The sequence below is a fragment of the Oreochromis aureus genome, linkage group 17, assembly GCF_013358895.1.
Source record: "Oreochromis aureus strain Israel breed Guangdong linkage group 17, ZZ_aureus, whole genome shotgun sequence".
Lineage (NCBI taxonomy): Eukaryota > Metazoa > Chordata > Actinopteri > Cichliformes > Cichlidae > Oreochromis > Oreochromis aureus.
In genome coordinates, this window is record NC_052958.1 from 31,071,853 (window position 1) to 31,097,324 (window position 25,472).

General features: G+C 42.7%; 2 protein-coding genes across 3 annotated transcripts in view; both read left to right on the plus strand.

The window, feature by feature from the left end:
• LOC116315487 overlaps window positions 1-25,472 on the plus strand; it is an 87,649-nt gene that overhangs the window by 32,389 nt on the left and 29,788 nt on the right. The window contains exons 2-4 of one of the 2 annotated variants that reach the window (XM_031733815.2): window positions 9,069-9,383; window positions 15,480-15,573; window positions 17,500-17,667. In XM_031733815.2, coding sequence (XP_031589675.2) covers window positions 9,069-9,383; window positions 15,480-15,573; window positions 17,500-17,667 — 577 coding nt within the window. The remainder of the gene's footprint in view (window positions 1-9,068; window positions 9,384-15,479; window positions 15,574-17,499; window positions 17,668-25,472) is intronic. The other variant, XR_005608934.1, reaches the window with a different exon arrangement.
• On the plus strand, window positions 12,550-15,226 carry sox2 (SRY-box transcription factor 2). Its single transcript, XM_031733790.2, has one exon. It carries the CDS (start codon window positions 13,152-13,154, stop codon window positions 14,118-14,120), a length of 969 nt encoding a protein of 322 aa, XP_031589650.1. The 5' UTR covers window positions 12,550-13,151; the 3' UTR covers window positions 14,121-15,226.

Here is a 25,472-nt window from a genome sequence, read left to right on the forward strand (position 1 = left end):
AAGTGTCAACAGTCAGTGTCCTCACATGTATAGAAATACAAATACGTGTATGTATCTGCATGAGTGTGTGTGCGTGCAGGCACGTGTGAAGGTATCATCCCGGCTCGGTAGCAGCTAGCTACCGGCTAAATGACTCTCCACACTTCATTAGCAGAGATGAGGTGAGCTGCTCATCTCCTCATTGTTAGCTAGCGCTAAGCTGCAGTAATCCCAAACAAAGGGCCAGGGCCTCGCAGCAGCCGGCGTGGATTAGAGAGATTCATTCTCATTCAAATTGGCCTGTAAACAAAACCAGCGGTGGCTGGGAGTGAGATGAGAGTGGAGAGAGGAGAGAGATGAGTGTATGATGTAGTGAGCGTGAAGCATCTTATATGTATACATCTGTAATATAGCTGCAGTTTGTGTGTGTGTGTGTGCGATATTACAGAGGAATCTGTATTTTGTGTCTGTGAATATTTCAGTGTACAAAAGAGGCCAAGAAATTGTTGGAGTTTGAACTGGAGCCCATTGTGCATGCAAAGTGTGGAGAGCTTATTTTCTCAGTTGCCTTGACTGGTGTTCTTGCCATGCACTCATGTTGATTTGTACAGGTGAGGGAATGTCGATATGAGACGCTTGAAGTTAAGCCAATACACAGGAAGTCGGTGGTATTTCCGGTCTGTTCCCAAAAGCAATCATAAATCAGATTTAAACCAAGAGCATAGGGAAATTTCAATAATGGTGAGTGGTCTTATAGCACCTTTTACACTTCTCAGTATAACAGAGTGCTTAGCTGTCACACACTCACCATGTGAGGTCTCTGCTGTTGTCGGCCTTACTTTCCTCCTTTGCCTGAGCCTAATAACACACAGTGTGTATTTTTTGCCTACTGCCCAATAAACTTCAGATTGCAATAGTCATTTGAGATGTGGCTCCACTTTTGGTTGGTTGGTGCAACCTACACCTTTAGCATTTTAGCATGAAGATGTCATGGACATTTTGACACATGGAGACAGACCAGGATTCATCTCTTTTCCCGAAAGCCCCTCGTTGAGTTTTATAATGCACAAAACATAATCTCAGTGTTTGTTTAAGAGTGGTGTCATTGACATATATGCACTGAATTTACTGATATTAGAGCTTATATCAGTATGTATTGTACCTGCTTTAGTGTGACTGGGTTTTCTGTTAACTTCAATCCTCTGGCTCTCCATGAGGCTCTAAAACAGATTCCTATGATTTTATTTTCAGCTCTTTTCAGCATGCTGAAGTACATTTTTAACTGCAACTCAAACCATGGGAGTTGTCCTTTCACTCAGCCTGCTAATCTGACTTGATCACTAATAATCGTCAATCAGCTCAGTGAATAAGTTATTTCAAAGTAAAGAGTTCTTCCTCTGGCTTGATCCGTGACTGATGTTTGGGTTAGATTATCTTTTAGCTTAATGGTGAACTGCAGTCCCACCAGACGCCCTGACATATCAGATCAGTTGCATTTCCCGACACACGTCAATTTTTGCAAACGCCAGTTTTGGTTGGGTTTGATCATTATTAGCTGTCAATCAAGCAAACGAGTTCGTTATTATAAAATCATCATTTTAATATGATGCCAGTAACTGTGAATATCTTACTTCACTTTTTTCTCAAGCATTTGAATTTGATGCTTCTAATTTATGATATCGGTTATGTAGTCCTGTAATTCAAATTACGTTTGAGCATTTGTAACCAGCTGTTGTGGTTTGTTTAACATGATGAAGCCTTTAAGTTGTGCAAGTTAGCAATAAAAACATTATGAAAACTATCCAAAAACACTAAATGAGCTAAAATGCCATTTTAATCATCATCCAGATAATTTGTAGTGGTGACAGCATTCACTTGTACAGCCAGGCAAATGTCATGTTTAATCTGAAATCTAACCCTGTTTGGGTTTGTCATTCCTACACAGTGACATTTAACTGCTGGTTTAATTGGAGTTTTTATGTCATGTTGATCTCAGTATGTAGAGAAGTACTCCACAGATAGCTTGTTCTAAATTCAGAGTGGTGTTGGTTTTTGTCAGGTCAGGCCTTCCCCTGCACACAGATGCTTCTTTAATTCAGGAAAAGATGAACCACGGCAATTAAAAAGAACACAAAGAAGTCTTAGATTATTCTTGTCTTATTTTGCTGTTTTGTCACTGTTACTTTTTTTGAAAGGCTATGTATAACTCAAGTAACATGTCAGTCATATATATGTACCTATATATATATATATATGTGCATTATATATTGTGCTCCTTGGTGCAGACTGATTGCAACGTGATGAAAATCTGTCTGCTTTTAGTTAGACAGCAAATATTTGCAAAGCTTCGTCACTCTGTCTGAGAGTGATTGCCATCACTCCAAGTCTAACCACGATTGTTTGGAGACAGGTTCCCTCACTACATGGCGACCTGTGCAATCTCCTTGCAAACAAAAGTGGTCACCCAGAGGTTGAGCATGCAACACCCTCAACCCCTGGGAGACTCGTTGGCCACTATTTCAATCAATGTCAGGGAACAACTAAATTAAATGCAATCACTTTTTTTTTTTACAAGAAGGTGGCAGTCTTATTTTAACATTGGTGTGATTGAGCCTTAACTCGTGTTGAAGAACAAGAAAGAAACTTACAGAGGGGAAATGGTGGACAGTGGGAAGAAAGCTAAAAAACTGGACCGACACATTATTAAAATGGATTAGTAATGATAGCTCACACCAAAGTCCTTTTAGAGGCAAAACTCACAACTTTAGTCACCAGCTTTGGAAATCCTGGGCTCATTTGAGCAGTTATCCAGTTGTTAAGTGATGATGTAAGAACCCTGCTTCCAGGTCCAAATTACACTGTTTTTATTAAGGTTGTGTTTTTAACATGTTTTAATGCTTTTGTATCTTGTTCTATTTAATCTGAACAAAAAGTCAGTGATCACTGTCGGCCTCTCTCGGTTTTTATTACCACTATTCATAGACAGCATGTTTTAAAGCTCAGTTTTTAAAACCTTACGGTGTAACTACAGCCCAGCCCATGCAGCAGTATATTAATGACTAACCTCGTATTGTGGAAGGATTATCTCACTTGTTCTCCCGATTGAAGTTCGGTCCGTTTACAGCATCCTACAATGCAAATGCATTTGTCCCTAACCATCGGGAAGCCACATGTGGGTGGGAAAAAGTTAGTGTTCATCCTCCAGCTTCACTGTGCTAATGTGTTTACATTATGCTAACCATAGCAGTGGAGCTAGCAACGTCGTAGCACATCATTATATACCAGCTAGTCCAACTTCAGCAACCCTACAAACGTCACTGCTGTTTAGTTTTCTGTCTGCATTCATGTCCAAAGTGATATCAGAGCTGTATGTTTTAATTTTTCAGAAATCCTTCAGTCAGAACATGGAATATCATCTTTAGATGGAAAGTAGCGAGCTAACTCCCTGCTAACTTCAAACTAAAACTGATCATTTTATTAAAGATTAAATTTTTAGACAGTTTATAACTCACCGTGATGCCGCAGTGTTTGTTTGACTCTGGGACCAGAAGCGGAGTTTGGATGTTGACTTAATGATTTCAGGCTTAAAGACTGGATTGAGTAGTTAAGTGTCATCTAAATGAACTCTAATAATGCCGGTAACTAGGGCATGGAAACTGTATGGACTCACCCATCTGTACAGTTTAGAAATTGTGACTTAAGTACAAAACAAGGTTTAAGAAACTTTTTTAACTGAAAGTTGACTTTTGAATGTCATCTTTGCTATGTAAGAATTCTCCAACAGGTATTATAATTCAGGTTTTTGTGAGTGTTTCCCTCGTATATTGAAACCATTTCTATGTTTTGCCTTCTTAGGGGTGTTTGTAATTTCTTCAGTGAAGTATTGTAATATAGCATAGACGATTGTTTTTCAGTGCATAGTTATTGCAGAATCATTGTCATGTCATGTCATGCACTCTGTCATTATCACCTCCATTTTCTCGATTAGCTTCTTGGCCATAGTTGGAACAACATTTCCACCCTTTTCTACATCAGTGAAAGAGCCAGTGGGAGGTGAAAAATGAGCATAGTGGTTTTGTTCAGAACAGTGATAATCATATAGGATAGTCTGTGACTGTAGAGAAACAAAACATGGTCAGAATGAATAAACAGCAACGTTTCAGAAGTGAGTTTACAGCTGTACAAACTTGAGGCTAAGCTCAGCCTGCACAGCAGTGATTAGTGTTAATGCTAACACTGGTATGCTAATATGTTAGAATGCGTAACTTATTCTAATAGCTTTGTTGCATTTTTAATTAGCTCCAAACAACCAGAGACTTAACATAAAGTCATTGGTTTGTACTGCTAGATCATGGCTTTAAGAATCTAACTAGTGTTTTGGTTATCTTGTTTGACATCTGTTGCAAAGTGTTTATTTATGTAAGAATATTTACTTGTATGCACCCTGTTAAAGAAAAAATCTAAAATGAAGGTATTTGTTAATCAGCGGAGAATTCTAGATTTTAAAAAAAGTCTGTGACTCTCCAAAGTTATTATTATTCTTAGAATAGATATAGTTGTGTGTATTTAAATTTAGTAAAATTAGATGAAAGATATTTCATTCAAAACAGTGAGTGCAAATTTTCTTTCATGGTGGTTTAAGAGGAAGAGTCAGTTAATTACTAAATATCTAGAATACATTGTATGATTTAGAGTTAAGAAGTGATTTCTTGCTACCTCGAAGATATTAGCTGTCCAGCAGTTTGACATGAACTCACTGACCCCAAACCTTTTATGCAGCTACAGAAGGCATTTTAACACCATCTCCATCCAGGTAACAAGGAAATGACGTCCTTCACAGACCTTCCTGATTGGCTGCTAGCTAGCTCAAAATTTCAACCCACTACCTGAAAAGCTGTTTTTTCAGATTTTTGACTTATTAACTCAAAATTTTGAGTTATGGAAGCCTTTTTTTCCTTTCAGTGGGGGAAACAAGCTTCCACTGAGACTACATTAATGCTGACACAGTCCTCTAACATGAACTATAGCTAAAGAGCGTGGTGGCCTACAAAAGGACGCTCTCTGTGCTTCTGTGTTTAAACAGTTTGTGTTGCATTCTTCATTAATGAGATGCCAGTATATTGTGTTGCTCAGCAAATATCTGACAGCTGTGTCCGTATGTGTTCCTGCCTGCCTCCTGAACAAACAGCTGCAGGACTGACCAGCCACCTCCCTTCTTCTGGCGGTCAGCATTTTAGTATCTTCAAAGCTTTAATCCTCAAACTCCACAGCTTCGTGCCCTGCGCTTCTCAGTCCGACCATGTCCACATTGTGGCAGATAACTTTTAAAATGCTGTCCGCATATGGAAATTTATGTCCACTCTAGCATTTTCAGACCTCTTCTTCTTCTTCTTCTTTTTTATTTATTTCTTTTTGAAAAGTTGTCTGTCCACTCTCAAACTTGAAAGCAACATCAAAGCTGGGCATTACATCATGCGGAGGAGCGGGACAGCCACAGGCCGGTTACTCTGCAGAGTCTGCTGCAGAAACCTTCAATCACCTGCTGTTCTCCAGCACCACAGAGGTGGATTTCTCACTCAAAATGCTGTGCAATAGATGGGTGTGGTTCTTTTAGGAGACCCAACTGTAACGTGAGGCTTTGTGACATCGTTAATAAACAAGTGTGGGAGCGCCTTTTTTAGTAACGAGAGAGACGTTTTTTCTAACTCGTCTCTTTTGCTGATTTCACAAAACATAACAATTTAAATGTTTTTAACTGTTTGTTTAGTTAAATTGAGAATGTTGCTATTTTTGGCATGCTTCTTTGTGTCTGGTGATGTCGCCATGGCCGACAGCTCTTTTGCTGAAGTTGCTGAAGCCCTGTCAAATTCTACTTTCAACTTCTTGTGCTTTTTTTTTCAGTCAATTTCAGGTAAACATGAAAGTGTTAAAATAGCATCATCATATAAAGAGATTTATAGCAAAGGATGCTTAGATTTGCCTTTGAATGTGGCATAAATTGCCTTGCTGATACCTTTTGAGATTATAAGTATCATGGCATGATACTCGATGATGAGAGGCAGGAAGGAGAATGGCTTAAACTGAGAAAAAAAAGACTTGAACTCGTAATACTGAACGTAGTTTAGGCAGTCCTGAAAACATTGTGCAGTGACCCATGATCCTCAAAAAAAAGGAGAAAAAAAAAGCCTTCCAGTGATGTTACTATTTCTTCTCAAGGACGAGTGTATTGGTGCTAATGAATGGGTATTTGTGCTGTAATGTTTGTGTTTGTAGCGTGATTGACAGCTGGTTGGCCACGTCTCCTTCATCCAGGGCCTTCCCCTTTCGCTGATTACTGTGTCAGTGTGTCTGCATCACACAGACACAAACACACACATGTTATGCAGACACATGAGGGGCTGGGGGTTCGGGGCAGCACCGTGGTTCTCCCATTAGGCCGAGCTGTAAAAAAACCCCAACAAAACACACACAAACAAAACAGCACCACATACGCGCTCATGCATATTGAAATGCAGGCATGTATGTGTAATATGCATCTGATTGAATGTCTTTGAGAGCATAAATATGTGTCTGTGTGTGGCCGTTTGCTTTGTGTATGTTAATGGTCAGCCTCAAGGTAAAACGCATTAGTATTCAGTGATGATGCTGGTCGTTCTAAAAAGCTCTCATGGTGCCAGTGAACTCTCCCGCTCTCTCTGTCTCTCGCTTTCTCTGGCTCCAGTTTTTCAAACATGCTATCATATTCTCTGGCCCCTGTGGATGGGTTTATAATTAAAAGTGCTCCGGCTTTTCTAATATGAGTGGTATGGCTGTGATTTAGACTACATGGCACAGACTGATCAGATAAAGCCAGAGAGTTGTGCTTCGTTGCAGCTAAGCTTATTCACACTGAGAGCGCTGATCCCCTCTCGCTTTCTCTCTGCCATGTTTTCCCCTGTAAATCTTGCTCGTGTGCTTTTGTCTTGTTTTTTTTTCTCTCTTTCTGGATGCTTTTTAGGCCTTTGCTCCTATCGGTCATCGCTTTGTTTTTGGTTTTTCTTTTACACCTTTTAGGTTAACGTCCGCTTCTTTTTATACCTAAATGCAGATGTAATTCTGTTACGAGCTCAGTGACGGGCAGACAGTGGTTGCGGTGCATGCACGCTAGGTGCATTTCAGATTTTCTGATGCTTGAGTTTCTGTCTTTTCAAGCTAAATTCTAGAGGATCGCTTAGCCTGTGTGCAAGTGATTTTACGAGGGCATAAAAATGCTACTGGGTTATTGTTTTCAAATAAAAGACACACAAAATGAAACTAACTCGGCATTTATTTCTTTAAAATAAGAATACAAATGAGTTCATGCAGAACCTGTTGTTAAACAACCCCCCCACCCACCCCCACCCACTTCCCGTCACAGCTGATTGTAGATTCAACAAGCACACTAACTGTGTGCACACATTGTGTTTTTGCTTTGGAGAGAAACTCATTTACTTCATACAAATGTTAAAAAAAAAAAAAAAAAAAAAAAAAAAAAAAAAAAAAAAAAAAGTTTGAGCTTTTGCTTTTGAAATTGAGGCGTTTGAAGAAGATGGTGCTTGTAGCAAAACAGTCCTGCTTCACAGTGAAAGCAGACTGAGAAAAACTTGAGCTGATGACGGTGCTGACACCAAACTTTCCAAATGCTCTCATCTTGTTTGTTATGATTAACCTTAATGGCATTTTTCTCATCTTATGAACTGATGAATGAATGAACTCTGTCAGGAGGCGTGAGTGAGGCCTTCTTCTTAATCCATTATTCACTGATGTCATTGATAAGTACTGGTGGTGGTGGTAGTGTGTGTGTGTGTGTGTGTGTGTGTGTGTGTGTGTGTGTGTGTGTGTGTGTGTGTGTGTGTGTTGGGGGCTGATTCGGTGAGTTTGAAATGTGATTCTCTCCTTGCATCTCCTTCTCACCTTTTCAGCCCTCTATCCCCCTCATCCCCTCTCTGCCCTTCTCTCCATCCTGTCATTCATGTCATTCATGCCCCCTCTCCTCTCCTTTGCAGTCTTCTCCAGCTGCCCCCACCTTCACCCTCCAACCCTGTGTGATAGACAGGGTGTCCTCACCTTGTAACGATCAGTGACATCCAATATGTTTGGCTTGGGGATCATCCCCTGTGTGTCCATTGTGCGTTGTGTTAAACGCTTTATTGATTAGCCTTGAGTTAATTACGAATTACATCAAAACTCTGTGTGTGTGTGTGTGTGTGTGTGCGTGGGTGTGTGTGTGCAGGGGGTCTTGCACACTTCTGCAGGATCCATCCTATAGGCCTACAAGCATCTCAACATTACCAAGTTACATGAGTCACCCCCGCCCCTTCTCCCATTAATGCCCATGCATTTATGACATTTCCCTTAAAAAAAAGCAACATGCCTGCACCTGACCTGCTCTGCTGCAGCTCTGCAACACAACCCCTCACATCTGACTTCTGCCAGTTTTAATCCAGCTAGAATAATAAAAAATAATAATAATAATAATAATAATAATAATAATAATAATAATAATAATAATAATAATGTCTTTGCAATCTGCAACTGCAAGCACTTTTTCCAGCCTTTTTTCCTCTCCTTTTTATCCCGTGTCAGTTTCTCTTTGACATTGCCGTGTACTTTGCAAAAAGAAAAAAAAAAAGAAGAAGAAGAAGAAGGAAAAAAAGGAGCGAAAAAAAATCTTTATCAAATCCCCATTCTGAGGCTTTCAATAAGGCAGGCCATTACCTCACTGGCGCTTTTGTTCGGCCTATACAAGAGAGAACAAAATGGTTATTCAGGAGGACGCTTTAGATTTTTATTGTGGGCTCGCTATTCACAAAGAGCACCGTTATTGTATTAAAAAGAACCATCTGTGGCAGAAACAATGGCTTCAAATTATCTGTGAATACCCAGTGAACAAAATATAAAGCTTTTTCCTGCTCATTATGTGGGCTAAGCTAGGGGGTGGAAGATAGGAGAGGAGAGGCACAGACTTTGCTATAACTGACTTTTGTTGTTCTTGCTTGCATTCTTCTCCTTTTTAAATCGGCCCCCTTTTCACATTGTGTGTCGCCATAAACGGCTTTTTCTTGTTGCAGGGCTAGCGGAGAGGAGACAGCGGAGAGCTCCAGACAGACGACGGGGCTGCACGCCGGGATCTGCACGCCGACAAACGCGCACCGGCTGCCGGGTCGAAAGCGCACGGACTACCAGGTGTTGGTGGTTGGTGGCTCGGGGTCGGGGGGGATACGAACGGAAAGTGCGGGCTGGGTGCCGACGACTGGAGCTCTGCCCCGGACAGGCTGAAGCTCCATCAGCGGTGGGAGAGATAGACACGAAGGAGGCTGAGCGACATGGCAACTTGTTTAATTTCTGCCAATCAAGACGAGAGGAAGACAACTCCCAAACTGGCAGTAAGTTGGAGTGCGGCGGAGTGGAGAAGCCCTGTGCGTGTTGGTGTGTGCGTGTGCGTGTGCGTGTCAGTGTGTGTGTGTATAAAACAGTGTCGAGGAATGACACTGCCTGGAATCATGAGCTTGACTGTCTGTGTTGATGTTGGTCGGTTTGGTTTTCGTGTAGCTCAAAAATCATTTACATTTAGCAATTCTTTAAATTGATTTAGCTTAAAAAAAAAAAACATGTTCTAATATTTATTTTTAAAACTCACGAGTATCATAGTATTTGCTTTGAGCTGTGTTCCAAACCAGCCCCGGCTTATTCTTACTTACAGGCTTAATTTACCCGCCTCTATGCTTACTCTGTTCGGACCGCCATAAATTTACAGTAAATCCATGTTTACATTTTACTTACATTTCACATTTTCTTACATTTTTTTTCTTTTTTTCATAATTCCTCGATGTCTTTTATGTTTAATGGCATCAGTTCAGTTTTGCAGTGTCTTTAAACTCAATTCAATTTGACATTTTTAGTTCTGTCATTTAAAAAATCAACAGCAAATCGTGTTTAAATATTTAACCTGCTTGATTATATATAGAAAACAATCTCTTCCTGTATTTTGTATTAATTGTGTTATTAATTATGGTGAAGGGCTCGATTCCGTTTAGATTTTTTCTTGTTTGCTTCTTTAGTCCTTATGGCAAAAACAAACAAACAAACAAAAAAACAAGTTTATTTCACCTAAAACAAAAAATGTGGTTTTTATTTTGTTTCACTGTAACGGGAGTAAATCCCTTCATAGATTTTGCCATGTGGTGCATTTGAAAATTGTCACCGGTAAACTCATGTGATCACTGAGATCCTCTGTAAGGATTGTGACAGGAGATAGTTGAATCATTTTCCACTCATACTTGTTGTTTTTAAAAATACTCTTGCAGAGATCATATCACCTAAATTGGTGCAACCACATAAACAGCATTTTAGCGTCACAGCTCGCTGCGCGTTTGCCGTTTTTCACCCCAAACCTGGTGAATATAACATGGGGGCTTACAAGTGGTCCGAGGGAGCCGCCCCACTGGTTTCTCCCTTTTTTTTTTTTTTTTTTTTTTTTTTTTTGTTAAACAAATTCAGGATGATTGCGGATGCATGGGGCCATTCCCGACTGGCTGGGGCCTGCTTTCAGAGAGCCGCAGAGCCCCGCTGTTCCTTTATTATCATAAGCAGATTAGAGGTAGGGGGAACACACTCAGATGCAGATAGCAGCCGAGCGGCCCATTTCAACCTTGCATTAGAATGGACCGAGCTGCATGTGTCGCCTCTCGCAGCCTATTAAGCACAAGATGAATCTTATGTAAGGTTGCCGGGGGCCGGCATAATGAGTGCACGAGGGAAGGGGTGGGTGCGTGGGGGATACGCTCCTCTATTTATTATCAAATGATTAAAAACAAAAACAACAGAAAAATCGTCATAATAAGGCCCGATAGGTTCTCTGTCAGTTAGGATTTCATCTGGTTGAAACGGAATTCTTTCAGGTGTCTGGACTTAATCTGTCTTTAATTATCGTGACTCTCTGGCTTAGAGATCCAGGCCAGGAGATGTGTGACAGGTGACTCGGGTTTTTCGGAGCTTTTTTTTATTACAATATATTTGTTATATATTTATTTTGTCTAAGGGCGGATTTTGTAATAAAAAAAAATACTGACGTTTTTAGACTCTTCTTCTTTTTTAAGCATTTCCTAGGCATTGAACTGAACTTCTAACTCATCCTCTACTCCCCTCAAGTTTTGCAGTCGCGTGTAGCTCCCGTATTCTCCACTAGGCGGCACTGGTGTCACGCAGCACAGAGGCTTTGGGCACCTCAAATGCAGTTTGAGCGGGGGGAGAAAGAACTAAAACAAGTGAAACTAACACTTCCAGCACAGACCCCTCCCCACAACAAAAACTTTTTTCCTCCTAGAGACTCTAAAGCTTGATAGTTTCGCACTCTACGGCGTGTGTTTCCCTTCACAGTAATCTCGGCCTGCTTCGGTTTGATCTGGCCTGAGGTGAAGCAGGTGGAGGCCGCTCTTTCCTCTCTCTCTCCCCCTGTCTCTCTCTCACACACTCACACGCACACACACACACACACACACTCACTTTATTTGGCTGACACGCTCGTTCGGGCTCACTGAATGAGCTGCGCCTTTTGTGCAAACACACTTTATCTTAAAATATTCCTCACCTTTATTTCTCCCCCTCCTCGCGTCCCCCGGTAAGGCCTTACTTCGCCCTCTCTCTCTCTCTCTCTCTCTCTTGCGCTCTCTTACACACACACTACAAAGCCCTAACAACAACAGCAGCACTCGCAGTGGAAGTGACGTGGAGTAGGGTCTTTGTCCGGACAGATGTAGCGACAACATCCCAAACAAAAAAGCGCTTATTTGTGCTGAGATGAGCCCGTCTGCCTTCTGTGTGTTGGCATTCAACTTCACTAAAAGGGACAAAAAGGGGGGGAAACATCTTGGATTACCTTTCCTCTTTTCAACGCAAAAACCAGCTCATAACCCCCCCAGCCCTCCCTCCTTCATACTCACACGCACACAGTCACACACACAGTCATTCAATGCTTTGAGTTAACTAACAAAGTTTATTTAAGTGTTATTGTGCTTTTATTCTGATGGATGTGGGTGGTGGTGTTGGTGGGCGATTGTTGTAAGCGGAGGGGAATCAGTGACTTTTCGATTTTGGGGACGAGGGGTTAGCTCCCGCAGGCTGTGGCTTGTGTCGGAAACAAAACGCTGTCTCCACCTTTAGGGACAGATGATGCTGAATGGGTTTGATCGTTGCGCATGTGCGTTTGACTCCCAGCTGTTGATTTGTTGTTAGAAGCAAAGTCTACAGGCTCTAAAAATCATTTCCTGAACGTTTATACTGTCACTTATTCTGTTTAGTTTTTTATCCAACTTTAACTTTCTGTGTGGGTCTAAAAGTTTGCAAGCAGCCACTTTCTCGCTTCTGCATCACGCTCTCTCTCAGTATGAAGTGTGGAAATAATCATCAAGTGCTCCCATTAACATGTTCCCACAGAAAAATCCCCATCAGCCTGGAAATAGTAAATATGTACTTGGTATTGGCTCATATGGGCACCCTGTGTATGTGTGTGTGTGTGTGGCTCTCTCTGTGTGTGTCGGGGGCAGGCAGACTCCGCCCCTTTATGCTAATTAAGGTCTCCCATTGGCGTGTCGCTGGGAAAAAGGCCGGCTCTGATTGGCCAAGTCGAACCCATTTATACGCTGACAGCCCCCGGTCGCATGAATGGTTGTCTATTAACTTGTTTCACAAACTATCCGGAGTTGTCACGGCTCGGCTCGGGCGGACAGAGGCGAAAAAGTGCGGGTTTGTTGACGCTCGTTTTCGGAGAAGCGACGGGAGAAGTTTTGTGGACACAACATTAGCGGGGAGCTGTTTTGGAAGAAGGCTCTCTCTCTGCGCGCTGAGAGGGAGAGAGAGGAAAAGAGAGCGAGTGTCTGTGTGTGTGTGCGTGAGCCTGTGTGTGCGTGTCTCTGTGTGTGTGCGTGTGTGTGTGTATATGTGTGTATGTGTGTGTGTGTGGAGAGAAGCGGCTTGATGCTTGTTGTTTTTGTCCAGAGAAAAGTTGCATAGAAAAATCCCGGCAGGTAACTTTTCGCTGCAGCCCTGCGCTCTCCTCACTGTCCGCTCCTCTGGCTGCTGGAGTTTTTCTCTTGGCTTCTTTGTTTTTTGACATTTTTTTTTCTGGGATTCAACTTTTTTGAAATCTGTTCCCGATGTATAACATGATGGAGACTGAACTGAAGCCCCCAGCTCCCCAGACCAACACGGGGGGCACGGGCAACACCAACACGTCCGGCACCGGCAACAACCAGAAAAACAGCCCCGAGCGGGTCAAGAGACCCATGAACGCCTTCATGGTGTGGTCCCGGGGACAGAGGAGGAAGATGGCGCAAGAAAACCCCAAAATGCACAACTCGGAGATAAGCAAGAGGCTGGGCGCAGAGTGGAAACTCCTGTCGGAGAGCGAGAAAAGACCCTTCATCGACGAAGCCAAGAGACTGCGGGCCCTGCACATGAAGGAGCACCCGGATTACAAATACCGGCCCCGGCGGAAAACCAAGACCCTCATGAAGAAGGACAAGTACACCTTGCCCGGTGGGCTGCTGGCTCCGGGAGGCAACGGGATGGGGACCGGGGTCGGTGTCGGGGTCGGGGCCGGGCTGGGCGGCGGAGTGAACCAGCGCATGGACAGCTACGCCGCGCACATGAACGGCTGGACGAACGGGGGCTACGGCATGATGCAGGACCAGCTGGGTTACCAGCACCCGGGGCTGAACGCGCACAACCCGAGCCAGATGCAGTCCATGCACCGCTACGACATGAGCGCCCTGCAGTACAACTCCATGACCAGCTCCCAGAGCTACATGAACGGCTCCCCGACATACTCCATGTCCTACTCCCAGCAAACCACGCCGGGGATGACCGCCCTGGGCTCCATGGGGCCCTCCTCGGTGGTGAAGTCCGAGTCGAGCAGCTCCAGCCCGCCCGTCGTCACCTCGTCATCCCACCGGGCCGCCCCGGGCTGCCAAAGCGGCGATCTGAGAGACATGATCAGCATGTACCTGCCCGGGGCGGAGGTCAGCGAACCGACCGCCCAGACCAGGCTACACATGTCCGGGCACTACCAGAGCACCGTGCCCGGGACGACGATCAACGGCACGCTGCCGTTAACACACATGTAAGAGACATGAAAGCGAAAAAGAGAAGGAGAGAGAGAGAAAGAACTTTTATAAGAGAAACTGTGGACTACTTAACGTTGGACTATTTTTGTACAGAAAAATTTCGGGGTGGGAAAAGTTGTATAGAAGTCTCCAAGAAAAAGAAAAAAGGGACACACGACTCTTTTTATTTTGTCTTTTTTTGTCTCACATTTTATTCTAAGGAAGCTCTAGAGGGACGGTAGGAGATCCCCCACCACCGCCACAGCCACCATCCCCACCCCCCTTTCACTGACGGATGAAGTTTGGAAGACTATAGAAAGTGGGAGTCGCAATCAAAAAAATGTTTTATTATTGCAATCACCCTTTTGTACAGTATTTATCAAAGAAACATTACAATCAGACGAAAATTGTTTGTTAAACTGCAAAAGGTTGCATATTTCTTTTTCTATTTCTCTTTTTTTCTTCGATTTGTTTCATTTTTTCCTGTTTTATATAAAGCAACGCCAGTTCTGCAGATAAAAATATTAAAAAAAACAAAAAAAGTGAAAGATAGCAGAGCTGAAATTCTTATGGGAGCTCATTTAACACTTCACAACACTGGAAAGAAAAAGGGGACATGAAACGAAGCAGGTAAAACTGCTCTTTTTTGTTGTTGTTGTTGTTGTTGTTGTTTTCATTTTTAAAGGCAGCATTACTAAACATTTTATTTCTTGGAAAAAAAATTATATATATATTAAAAAAAACGACGCCTTTTTTGTTTTTTTTTCCTCTCATGCAGCTTAAAATATAGGTTCTTAATTTATATTTCCGTCTCCCACTTTTCATCTGTTAGAGGTATATGACGCTTGTACTTTTTATTTTTTATTTTCTAATTGATTTGTACAATTTCTGTATATTTCCTGTGATATTTTAAGTTTTTATTTCAAGAAGAAGAAAAATTGTTTTGGTTTTTTTTTCATTCCCGTAGTTGTATTTTAAGAATTGTGGCCTGTACGCAGAACAGCCAACCACTCCATGTATATATACCGGAACTAATACCATCCTTATAACAGTTACAATTTCAGCTGAGTATATATTTTTTTTTCAATATGCAGTTTGAAATGAATAAATTTTGGAAATTTGGATACTTGAAATTGTTTGAGTTTTGATTTGATTTCTCACTGGGTTTTCTTTATGTTGTTGTTGTTGTTGTGTGCCAGGCAGTCATCACATGTTGAGTTGTCATCTGTCTTCTTCGTCTTCTTTTAAATGTGTACTGTAAATTCAGTCATTCTTTAGTATTCTACTGAGTGCTTACAGAGTACAGCTTTGGGGCGACATGCCTCCTTTAAAGTCCACAAATAACTGTGCGTCGTGGTTAACCACGTTTCTATTTTCTAGTTCCTGCGGATGGCCACATCAAGCCCAAAGTTTGTTGCCTGTTTCCTAAAAAGTGGGGGGAAGATTTTTCCACCAAAATACCCATCATCCCCAGGTATAGACTGTCATTTCTCCTCTTTTATAATTATTGCTATTAAGAGCCGGTTTACAGTTTGATATTTTTTCTTTCTCTTTTTTAAAATTGAATATACAAACCACAGTTTTTTCCTTTCTTTCTTTTGTACTTCTTGGATTACTGGGCCTTCTTTTGTAAGGCTGATAGATGACTGATCATGCAGGAGCGCTAATGCCAGGCGCAGATCTGATTCCAGGTTATTTTAGATTAGAGAAGAGAATGTGTGTCATCCGTGGATTTTTATTGTCTGCTGACACCGTGTTGCAGTGTTTTTTGTGTTTGTTAAGGAGTATTTTCAGCAGCTTAAATCTTTGAGTTCAGGCTTTATTTCCTCTCGTTCATTGAGTTTATCCAATAATAATGATAATACTAATGATAATAATAATAACAGCAATAATATCTGTTAGTTTTGGAAGCTGTGTTCCTCTCACTCCTTTCAAAACACGGAGCTGGCTTATCAGGCTGAAATGGCCAATTAGTTGGAAATTGAAGGTGGAGCCCTCTTGAAGGGAGCCTGGCCGGGATGCTTTTTCCTCGGCCGTGTAATAGCTCCACGCCGATACTCGAGTGTGGCCATTTTAATTTAATGTTTAATCAAACGGGCCCTGCTGTTTCCCGTTAACCCCGCTTCTCATGGTTCAAGCTCTCCGGTGACTCGCTGCACACCACCACCATCCACCCTTATCCACCCTCATCCACCCTCCGCCTTAATAAACAAAAACAAAAAACAAAAGAACAAACGCATACAGAACCGACTCCAAAATAATCCACCCATGCATCTTTCTGCCAACCAGGCGGATTCCCCCCAATCATAATAATAATAATAATAATAATCCTTATGATGAGCTAACAGCTCGCCCTGAATTTAACTAACGGTTTTAAATCTGTGGGGGGAGTGTGTGTGTGTGTGTGTGTGCGCGCGCGCGCGCGCGCATTGGGCCGTTGTGTCTTGCAGGCTGTGTCCCGGGGGAGCGGCAGATGAAGAGGCCCCTCGGTATTCATCCGTCCACTTCTCCATCTCCCTCCCTCCCTCTGTCGCTTCCTTCTAATCGGACCTTGGGCAGGTCAGGGGATCGTTGGGAGTCCCATTAATTATTGACGTGAACAGTTGAGTCGGTTGTAATAGCCGAGAGCGCTGGTGATAAACAATTTGTTTTAGTTATGTATTTATTCCTGCTTTAAAAAAAAAAAAAAAAAAAAAAGCAGACGCGTAAAAATCTCCCGTTATGTTACCAGGAGCGCCGTGGGCCCCTGCAGGCCCACAGGGCCCCGCAAAATGATCGTTTTTTTTTCCCGGCTGAGCGTGGCACCTTTGATGTGATGGAGGGGAGAAAACTTTATGAAGGCAAATAACACCAAACATGCTCGATGAGCAACTTATATTTTCCGTGGCGTGTCATAAGACCTGTGGCTGACTGGTAAAGACTTCCATATAGACACAGGATGCTTGACCCGAGGCCGTGTGCAGCTTTTATTATATTATTATATTAATGCTCCTATTTTCTATTACTGCCCCACCTACCCAGCCACTTTTTTTGTTTGTAACCTTTCTGTAAATGGTTTGCTCTCTGTGTGAGCGAGGCAGTCACAAACTAGGACACTGTGAATGTTCACTCGGAAAACACTGATATCGCACTATCTCGGTAGAAAAATATTAGCCCCGCATTTAACCCCGCGTGCTTTCCAAAATCTGAGCTGGTCTGAGAGGCTCTGAGCTCCGAGCCCGGCGTTCCTGTTCAAACAGCACAGCTGATAGCGGGAATCAAGTGGCCTGCCTAAAAAGTTACACCCCACATGTGGTGTTATTAGTCCACGGGGACGCTTTGAACGAGTCTCAGTAAAAGTGTTCAGATGTATGTTTGCTGCACTTTACGCAGTCAGGTGTGTTTTGTTTGGCCCGTGTAGGTTGAAGCTGGGAGGCCCGGTTGAGGTGTTCCTCTTCATCCTTTCGTTCACCCATCTACTCCCCCATCCGACCGTTCATCCATCCATCCATCCACCCACCCATCCTTCTGTTCCTCGCGTGCAGAGTCTGGCTGCCCCAGCTCGAGGATATTTGGCCTGCAACAGGTGGTAAGCGCGCGCCTCCTTTTTTTTTATGCCTCGGGTTAAAAAAAAAAAAGAAAGAAAAGAAAAGAAATAAGCTCTCAGATGTTATCTGTGATAACCTGGTGTGCGTCTGTGCCCATATCGCGACGTTTTTCGTTACAAAGGTGTTTCTATTAAATGCAATTAAAAATATATACATTAATGACTGTAAAAAATAAAAAATAAAAGCAGCGCAGCTTCTAACAGGACATCAAAGTGGAGCCGAGCAGTTTGAAACCGGCGTGTGTAAACGCTGTGAAGTGAGCTCAGATTAAACTGGCTCAGCGAGGCCTGCTGGAATTTCAATGTAAATAAATGAAGAAACGATGGCTCGAGTCAGACGTGTCATTTATGCTGGACAAAATCCAAATCCCGTGTTTGTTGTTCAGATTATATTATTATTTATTATTTAATTAGGTCAAATGACCCACCTACCAAACGCGCGTGCACACACACGCAAACACAACGAGCTTAGTGGCCTGTAATCCCACGAGAGCCACTTTCCCTTTTCACCACCACGCAGATGATAAGGGGGGTCGGGGGGGGGGGGGGCTGACGTCACCGGCACATGAAGCGTCTCAATACCGACTTTTTCATAAAATCACTGTATGATTTTTTTTCTTGCATGTTTTTTACAACATAAAAACACTACCAAGTGTACACTCGCTGGCTTTGAAACCAAACTGTTATTATTATTTTATAATTAATAATAATAATAATTATTGTTATTATTTTAACAAAAGGCAGACACAAGACTAAAAGGGAAACATGTTTAGTAATAAATGAGTTGTGATGAGACGAAACAAATAAACAGCCATGGATCTGTGTGTATTTTTATCATTCTGTCTGTCTGTGTAACTGACGCCATGTTTAAATGTCGCCCGGCCAGAGCGGTCTGCAAAGTAAGCAGCAAACTTAGAGTGTGATGACGATCACGGTTCCCTAAATAGGGGGAACCCGGCCATCCCCTTGTTCTCGGACCGGGTCCGGGGTACGTGAAAAAAAATTGGACCGCTTCTATAAATAATCCCAAACGCCCTGTTTAGGTCCTTCCTCTCGTGTCGTGTCGTTATTCTGCATCCCTCAAGTCTTTTTTTTTTAAGGCTGCCAGACATCTCTGCCTTCATCACAGCGCAGAGAAGGGTTGAATAGCAAAACTGTCAGAGCAGAGAGCTGTCGTGTGTTTCAGCTGCCCGTGTGTGTGTGTGTGTGTGTGTGTGTGTGTGTGTGTGTGTGTGGAGCGCAGAGGGACTGAATGGCAGCCAGTAGCCTGCTGATCCAGCGCAGGTGCAGGGGTTCTCTCTCTCTCTCTCTCTCTCCCCCTCTCTCTCTCTCTCTCTCGCTACTGCATTGAATAGGACCACACACTGACACAGACCAGCATGCCATCAGCCTCGCGCTGCTCTCGGCCTGCATTCTCAGAGGCTCGAGGCCTCTGCGACAGCCCCCACCCACCACCCCTTCTCCCTTCACTCCTTCTCCCACCACCTCTCCCCCTCCTCCCCCACCCCCGTCACTCTCGTAGCTCCAGCTCCCGTTTATCATCTCCGCTCATTGATGCTGACAGCTTTATAGAGCGCCATCATTAAGGACACGCACAGTTTGAAGGGGGATCACGACTCTTTAAGAAAAAGCAAAGCAAAAATCCCCACAACCAAAACACCAGTGTCTCTGTTTCACCGAGCGGTTCCTCAGGTGTCCGTGTTTTTTTTTTCGTGTCTTCCATCGGTCGTGAACGCGCACGTACAAAACTTTAGAATTCACTCCCGCTTGCAGTAACATTAAAGTTGCTTGATTGTTGTTGTTGTTCTTTTTTTGTTTTTTTTGCTTTACTTTCTATTGTGCCTTCTATTGTGCCTAAACTCTTTTTAAGTATCCATCACTAACTGCATGTCATTACGAAATCTGCGTTCCGTGTTCCCGAATGACACTTGTAAAACTCGTGTTTCACACCCACGTGGTTGCATAAAACGTGACGTACTCCTGCGCTCTACTTACTTTGTTACTTTTTTAAGGCCTTTTAGAAATTAGCGCTGCAGGCCTCGCTTGAAGGCCTCTCGGGCTTCCTGAACCTCAGTGGAACAGGATGTAAGGGCTGCAGATCGAATGAATTTTACTGATTAAAGCTGATCATGGAACTGATCATATACGCCTCATTATTCTTCTTGTATAAAAACTCAAGCCAGGAGAAAGAAGGTTGGGAGAGGGATGGATACAGCGGGATGTGAATATTTTTTTCCCCTCTGGCTAAAACAACATAAGGCCCGGCGCAGGCTGCTGTAGCCTGGTAGGAAACCTTTCTTGATGCGCTAAAACGGACCCGAGCTTTGCCACAAAAACGAGTAGAGTCGATAAATTAGAGAGCTCATTAGAGGAAACAAATCTTTACTCTTCACGGGCCACTTAGAATATTTTTTTTAAAAGAGTTTCTAAACTCCATACACACACACACACACATATAATCGAATCGAATTAAATAATTAAGGATAACTTTAATTATTTTAATCTTTGTTTCCTTGCATGCCGGTTTAATGTAGCTCTTCTTTCAGTCTTCATTTCTGTCACACACTCATTAAAAAAATCTAAAAAACAAACAAACAAACAAAAAACATACACACACACATACAAAATGCAAGTGTCGATATGCACATTGTCTTATAACTAATTCGAGTTAATACAGCCATAATGACAGTATAACGGCATGCTAATTGGCCTTTTCCCTTCACAACAATGCTACCAGATCAGCATCTCTTTATTATTTAATAACGTCAAACGCTTGGCTGGCTGTGCTGGCTGCTGAGCCTGCTGGCTGCTGTTGGGGAGAGGACAATGCAGCTCCAATTCAGGAGTTTCACTCAAGAGCTATATGATCGCTAAAAAAAAAAAAAAAAAAAAAAAAAAAAAGAAACGAAAAAAATCAGAGCGATCAGAGGAAAGCCAGAGATTACGCACTGCTAGTGCTGCTGGTGGTGCGCAAAGGTATCTGAATCAAACCAGCGTCCCCCATATTTATGCTTTTTCGTCTCTTTAGAGCAACAGGTGACCGGTGTGGGGTCCGTTCCTGCAGTTACAAGTGAAAGTCGGTCCTTTGTTGTCCGGAAATTAGGAGACCGGCGAGGGCGGGGTGAGCGTGCACTAAACTCTACATATACTAGTTTGTCGAGAAAGTCCACCCAATTTCCGATTAGAAATAAAGAGTGGACATCGCAGGAAGTGATTCAAAGGCAAAAGGGCAGTAACTCAGTCAATAATCTCAATTAAAAAAAATAAATTAAAATAATCCGCATTTTTTTCTGTACACTTTATAAAACAGAGCGACAATTTCCCGACTCCCACAGCATGTCGTTTGTCTGGAACAACGTGAGCGGGTTTCCAGGCTGACTGCCACCCCAAGGCCGGCTCAGGCAACTCAAGGAGACCCGGAGGGGAGGGGGGGAGGAGAGGGAAAGTGGACGGGTGGGGTGTTCTGCTGAGACACAGAAAGGGCCGATCTGTGCTGCAGTGACTGGCTTTTTCTTTCATTATAACCCACCACACCCACCCACCCGACCGACCTCCACCACCACCCCCCGGTGAAAGTTTCGATCCACATGTGTCGCACATTTGATTTGCGACAGCGTCACTTTTCGAATCAGGGCGAATTTGAAACCGAGGTCTCGATTTCTCTGCTCCCAGAGTCAGTCTTTGGATACATTTAGTGTTCGTTATCTACACAGCCGAGAGCATCACAGAAGCTCTCAAGCCCTTTATTAATTGTTCCATATGGAAAGAACCGATGTTTTTAAAGGATTTCTTTCTTTTTTCTTTTTTTCCGTACTCTTCATTTTCCAAACTGTTAAAAGTCAAACAATAAAATACCGATTGCACAGGAAACACACGGCAGACAAATGCTGATTGATTTGAATTTCTGCACCAGATTTGCGCGCATGAAGCCAACGATGAGTGTGGCAGCGACATATTGTTTCATGTCAGAATGAGTGTAGCTGACAGGTTTACTGTCAGGAGTCTGTTTCTGTCCGGGCACCATAGCTGGAGGTGGTTTGCAGGCATTCGGAGACTCTTTGATAGAGAAGGCTGTTGAGCTGATGGGACTGAATCATCATTAACAAGCCAACAGACACAGGAACCCCCACCACCACCACCCTCCCTCCTCTGGTCTCATTTCCCAGCATAGACACTAACCTCTTTCACTCTGTCATCAGCCCGACTCTCTCCCTCTCTCTCCACCAAGTCCAGCACAACAGCACAGTCCATTGTTCCCTGGCCCCCCGTCCCTCTGCCTGGCCCCCCGACCCAACTGTTGACCAACAACTACACTCGCACATTAAATCGGGAGGGGGGCGGCGGGTGCTGTCCTATTTTAGAATATGACACATCTAGAAATGCATGCTGAGAAAAAAAAAGTGGGGCTAAATGGGAGAAAAGGTGTAGTTTTAGTGTTTTAGTACAGCAGGAAGGCCGACCAAATTATACTAAAGAGCATACACCAATTATGAAGATAGTTCTAGAACAGATATAAAAATATATATTAAAAATAGTCTGATATTTTGCAGACTGGTCCAACGCAATTAGCTCATCTGGCCTTAAAAAAGGTTGCTTTTCAAAATAAAAGCATAGAAGCACAGTCTTAAAAAAAGAAAAAAAAATCTAGCCTTTGTGTTTTTCTCAGACTGAGCTTTTTACCTATTTCTTTTTTGCTTATTTATGGATTATAAAAAATTCTTAAATGATAAATGTTAAAGCGGGCTTCAGTCTTTTCAAACCCAAGAAGAATCATGCATCAAACCTGGACACTGTCCAAACAGTACAGACAGAAAAAACACGAGAAATGTGATTACTTTTTCCAAACCCAAACAAGTGAAACAGGCTTGATCATGTCTGTTTATAGTGTTTGAATGGATGTTTCTAAACTGGGCGACCTTTTATTAGTGTATCTACAGTTTTAACAACATTTTTATACACTTTAAACAAAATACACAACTTTTACCACCCAGTGCTACTAACATTTAATTAAAGCAGTGTAATTTCAGAGGGATTCTGCTGTCATTGTTGTGGAGATTGTGACACATGTCATCAGTCAACACTGGTTTTTGTTTTTAAGGAATACTAGGAAGAAAAGGTCTTCATGACTTATATTACAACATGTCACAGAAATGGTGCAGTTCCTGAAAGCCTGCTGAGATATCAGCACAACACTTTGCTCTCCTACAAGCGCAGCGTATACATACACATAGGGCCCGCTTCTGTCTTCCCTCACTTTCCCCTTATTTTCTCTGGTCTCTAACTATCAGATAAAGGCTGAAAACATCCTCCGTGTGTCATTTGCCAAATGTTTTTATGGTTTGGGCCTCAGCAGCAGCAGGCACATTTTGATTTGCCGAGATACTGTGCGGTTATGATAACTCGTGTCGACACGCAGAACACTTTCTGCCACGTAGAAATGCCATAACTCTTCCAGTATTGAATTATTTATCTGACTCGTAGCCCTCACCTTCTTTACTTACATTGAATTCTGCATCCTTAGCGAGTTTAAACATTTTGCATCAGAGGCATAGTCTTCACCAAACTAGAGAAGCTACAAATGTGCTGGTTCAAACTGACTGAAATTTGTCAGACAGTTCAGAGTTCAGGGAATTTATGACTCTTTATTTGGCCCAAAACAAAATCCTACTAGTGTTTTCTCCCCCTTTTTTTCAAGAATTGAAAACATATAGTCTTAAAGGAAGTCGAACACGGCATGGCATGGAGCCTTCCCTCTTTAAAATTTCTGCATTTGCTCAGCTCCGAGCGAGAGCAATTTCCTTTTATTATGCGTAAAATCTGGCTCGCTGGACGATGGTGTGGACTGTAGTGTAGATTTCGATTGATTGCATCAGTCACTATCAGGCTATTCTGGAGCTGGTGACTCTGAGGTCTCCCTCTCTTCGTCTCTCTGACAGAAGCTGTTGTTGAATGGAAGAGTGGCCTCTTTCAGTGTGGGTGTCCCCTCGGGGCCAACTGGGAGAGATAATCAGACAGGACAGTTACAGACAGACGGACGGATGGACGGATGGGCAAGCAGATGCAGTAGACTGAAGTTGTTTCTCCCAGACTCACAAGAATTTGAGACTGGGGGTTGTAATGGGGGGCGGGGTTATTATTTTCTACACGTTAAATGTTTCAGATGGTGTTTTAATTTGCTGTTTTCATTCTTCTACCTTTAAAAGTCACTCAGCAAGGTCTGAAATCCCGTCTGCAGATCTGTAGTAGATATGCAGCAAAATCTTTTGTTTTATCTCTCAAGTGGGTGCAGATTAGCTCAGATTGGACTGGATTAGATTAGAGTCTTGCTGCTTCTTGGAGCACACACACTAAACAGGAAGAAAGTAAGATTACTGTAATAATTATAAAAATATAGAAATCAGTTCTACTGATAAATGATGATATGAAAACTCTGATTGTTTCTGAAAATTTGTTGCTAAGTCAAAAGATGTCACCTTGCCTTTGATTATGTTTGCCTCAATTCATCCTAGTTTCTTATTTCATCCATAAAGATATAGACTTAGAAACCAGGCTTTAGTGTAACATACTATATGCTCTTATTCTTCTTTTTATCCAATCAGGAAAAGCATTTCTCTCTAGGGAACCATAGTTCTGTAGCTGAAGAAAATGTGTCCCTTAATGTAACTGTGCACACAGATATATTTGAGCTTTAAAGTGTTCATTGTGCACTGTTAGACTGCAATACCTGCATTTTTTTAACTACAGTTGTTCATTTATTATGGTTTGTTTCGCTGGTAGAGTCATCACTCAGTGTGTGCCGGCGTATATTTTCCAGAAAAAAATAAATCAAAACAAAAAAATCTTCTTGGACACTGAAGCATTAACTCTTTGATTGAGTGGCTTAATCACTAATATGTGATCTTACAAATATGATAAATGTATTAATATGAAAAAATAATCTCAACTCACCCCCTTTACTCGAGCTCATATTTCAAAAGATTGCATGATCATTACAGTGCAGCTCATTGCTGGAAGTTTCCATCACAGGTTTATAAGTACACCTGTATGTGTGTGGGTGTGCGTGCGTGAGGGAGGGAGGGAGGGAGGGAGGGAGAGGGACATGGCAAATATAGGGCAAAGAGAGAGAGAGGGAGAGAGAGGGAGAGAGAGATGTCTGGCCTGGGTTGGGTTGGGCAGGTCAGTGCTGCAGCATTTGATTGTAAATAAGTGAGGAGTCAGTTCACACGCCGATCAAATGACTGCCGGGAACAAGCGAGCCATTTAAATCAGGTGGCTATCTCCCTATCTGAGAGATCAGAGCCCTGTCACCCCCCCAACACACACACACACACACACACACACACACACACACACACACACACACACACACACACACACACACACACACACACACACACACACAACCTGCCTCCTCCCTGTGCTCTCGTCATTGTGTGTTGCACAGTAAAGGGACACACACACACACACACACACACACACACACACACACACACACACACACATGCACACAAGTGAAATGACATGTCCCTCCCTGCTGGCTGTAAGGGCAGGCAGAGTGGCTGGATGAGATTTCACTGTCTCACGTTAGAAGAGGAGAGGAGGCAAGAGGAGAGAAAAGGAAAGTAGGAAAGAGGAAAGGAGAGGCGGCGAAAGGAAAGGAGAGAGAAAGAGAGAGAGCCCCCCCCCCCCCAAAAAAAGATAACATCCAGAAATCTTTCCTGTTACCAGCTTTGTCGTCTCTCAGAGTCCCTGCAAGAAGACAATGCTCGAAATCATATTTTTGTTAA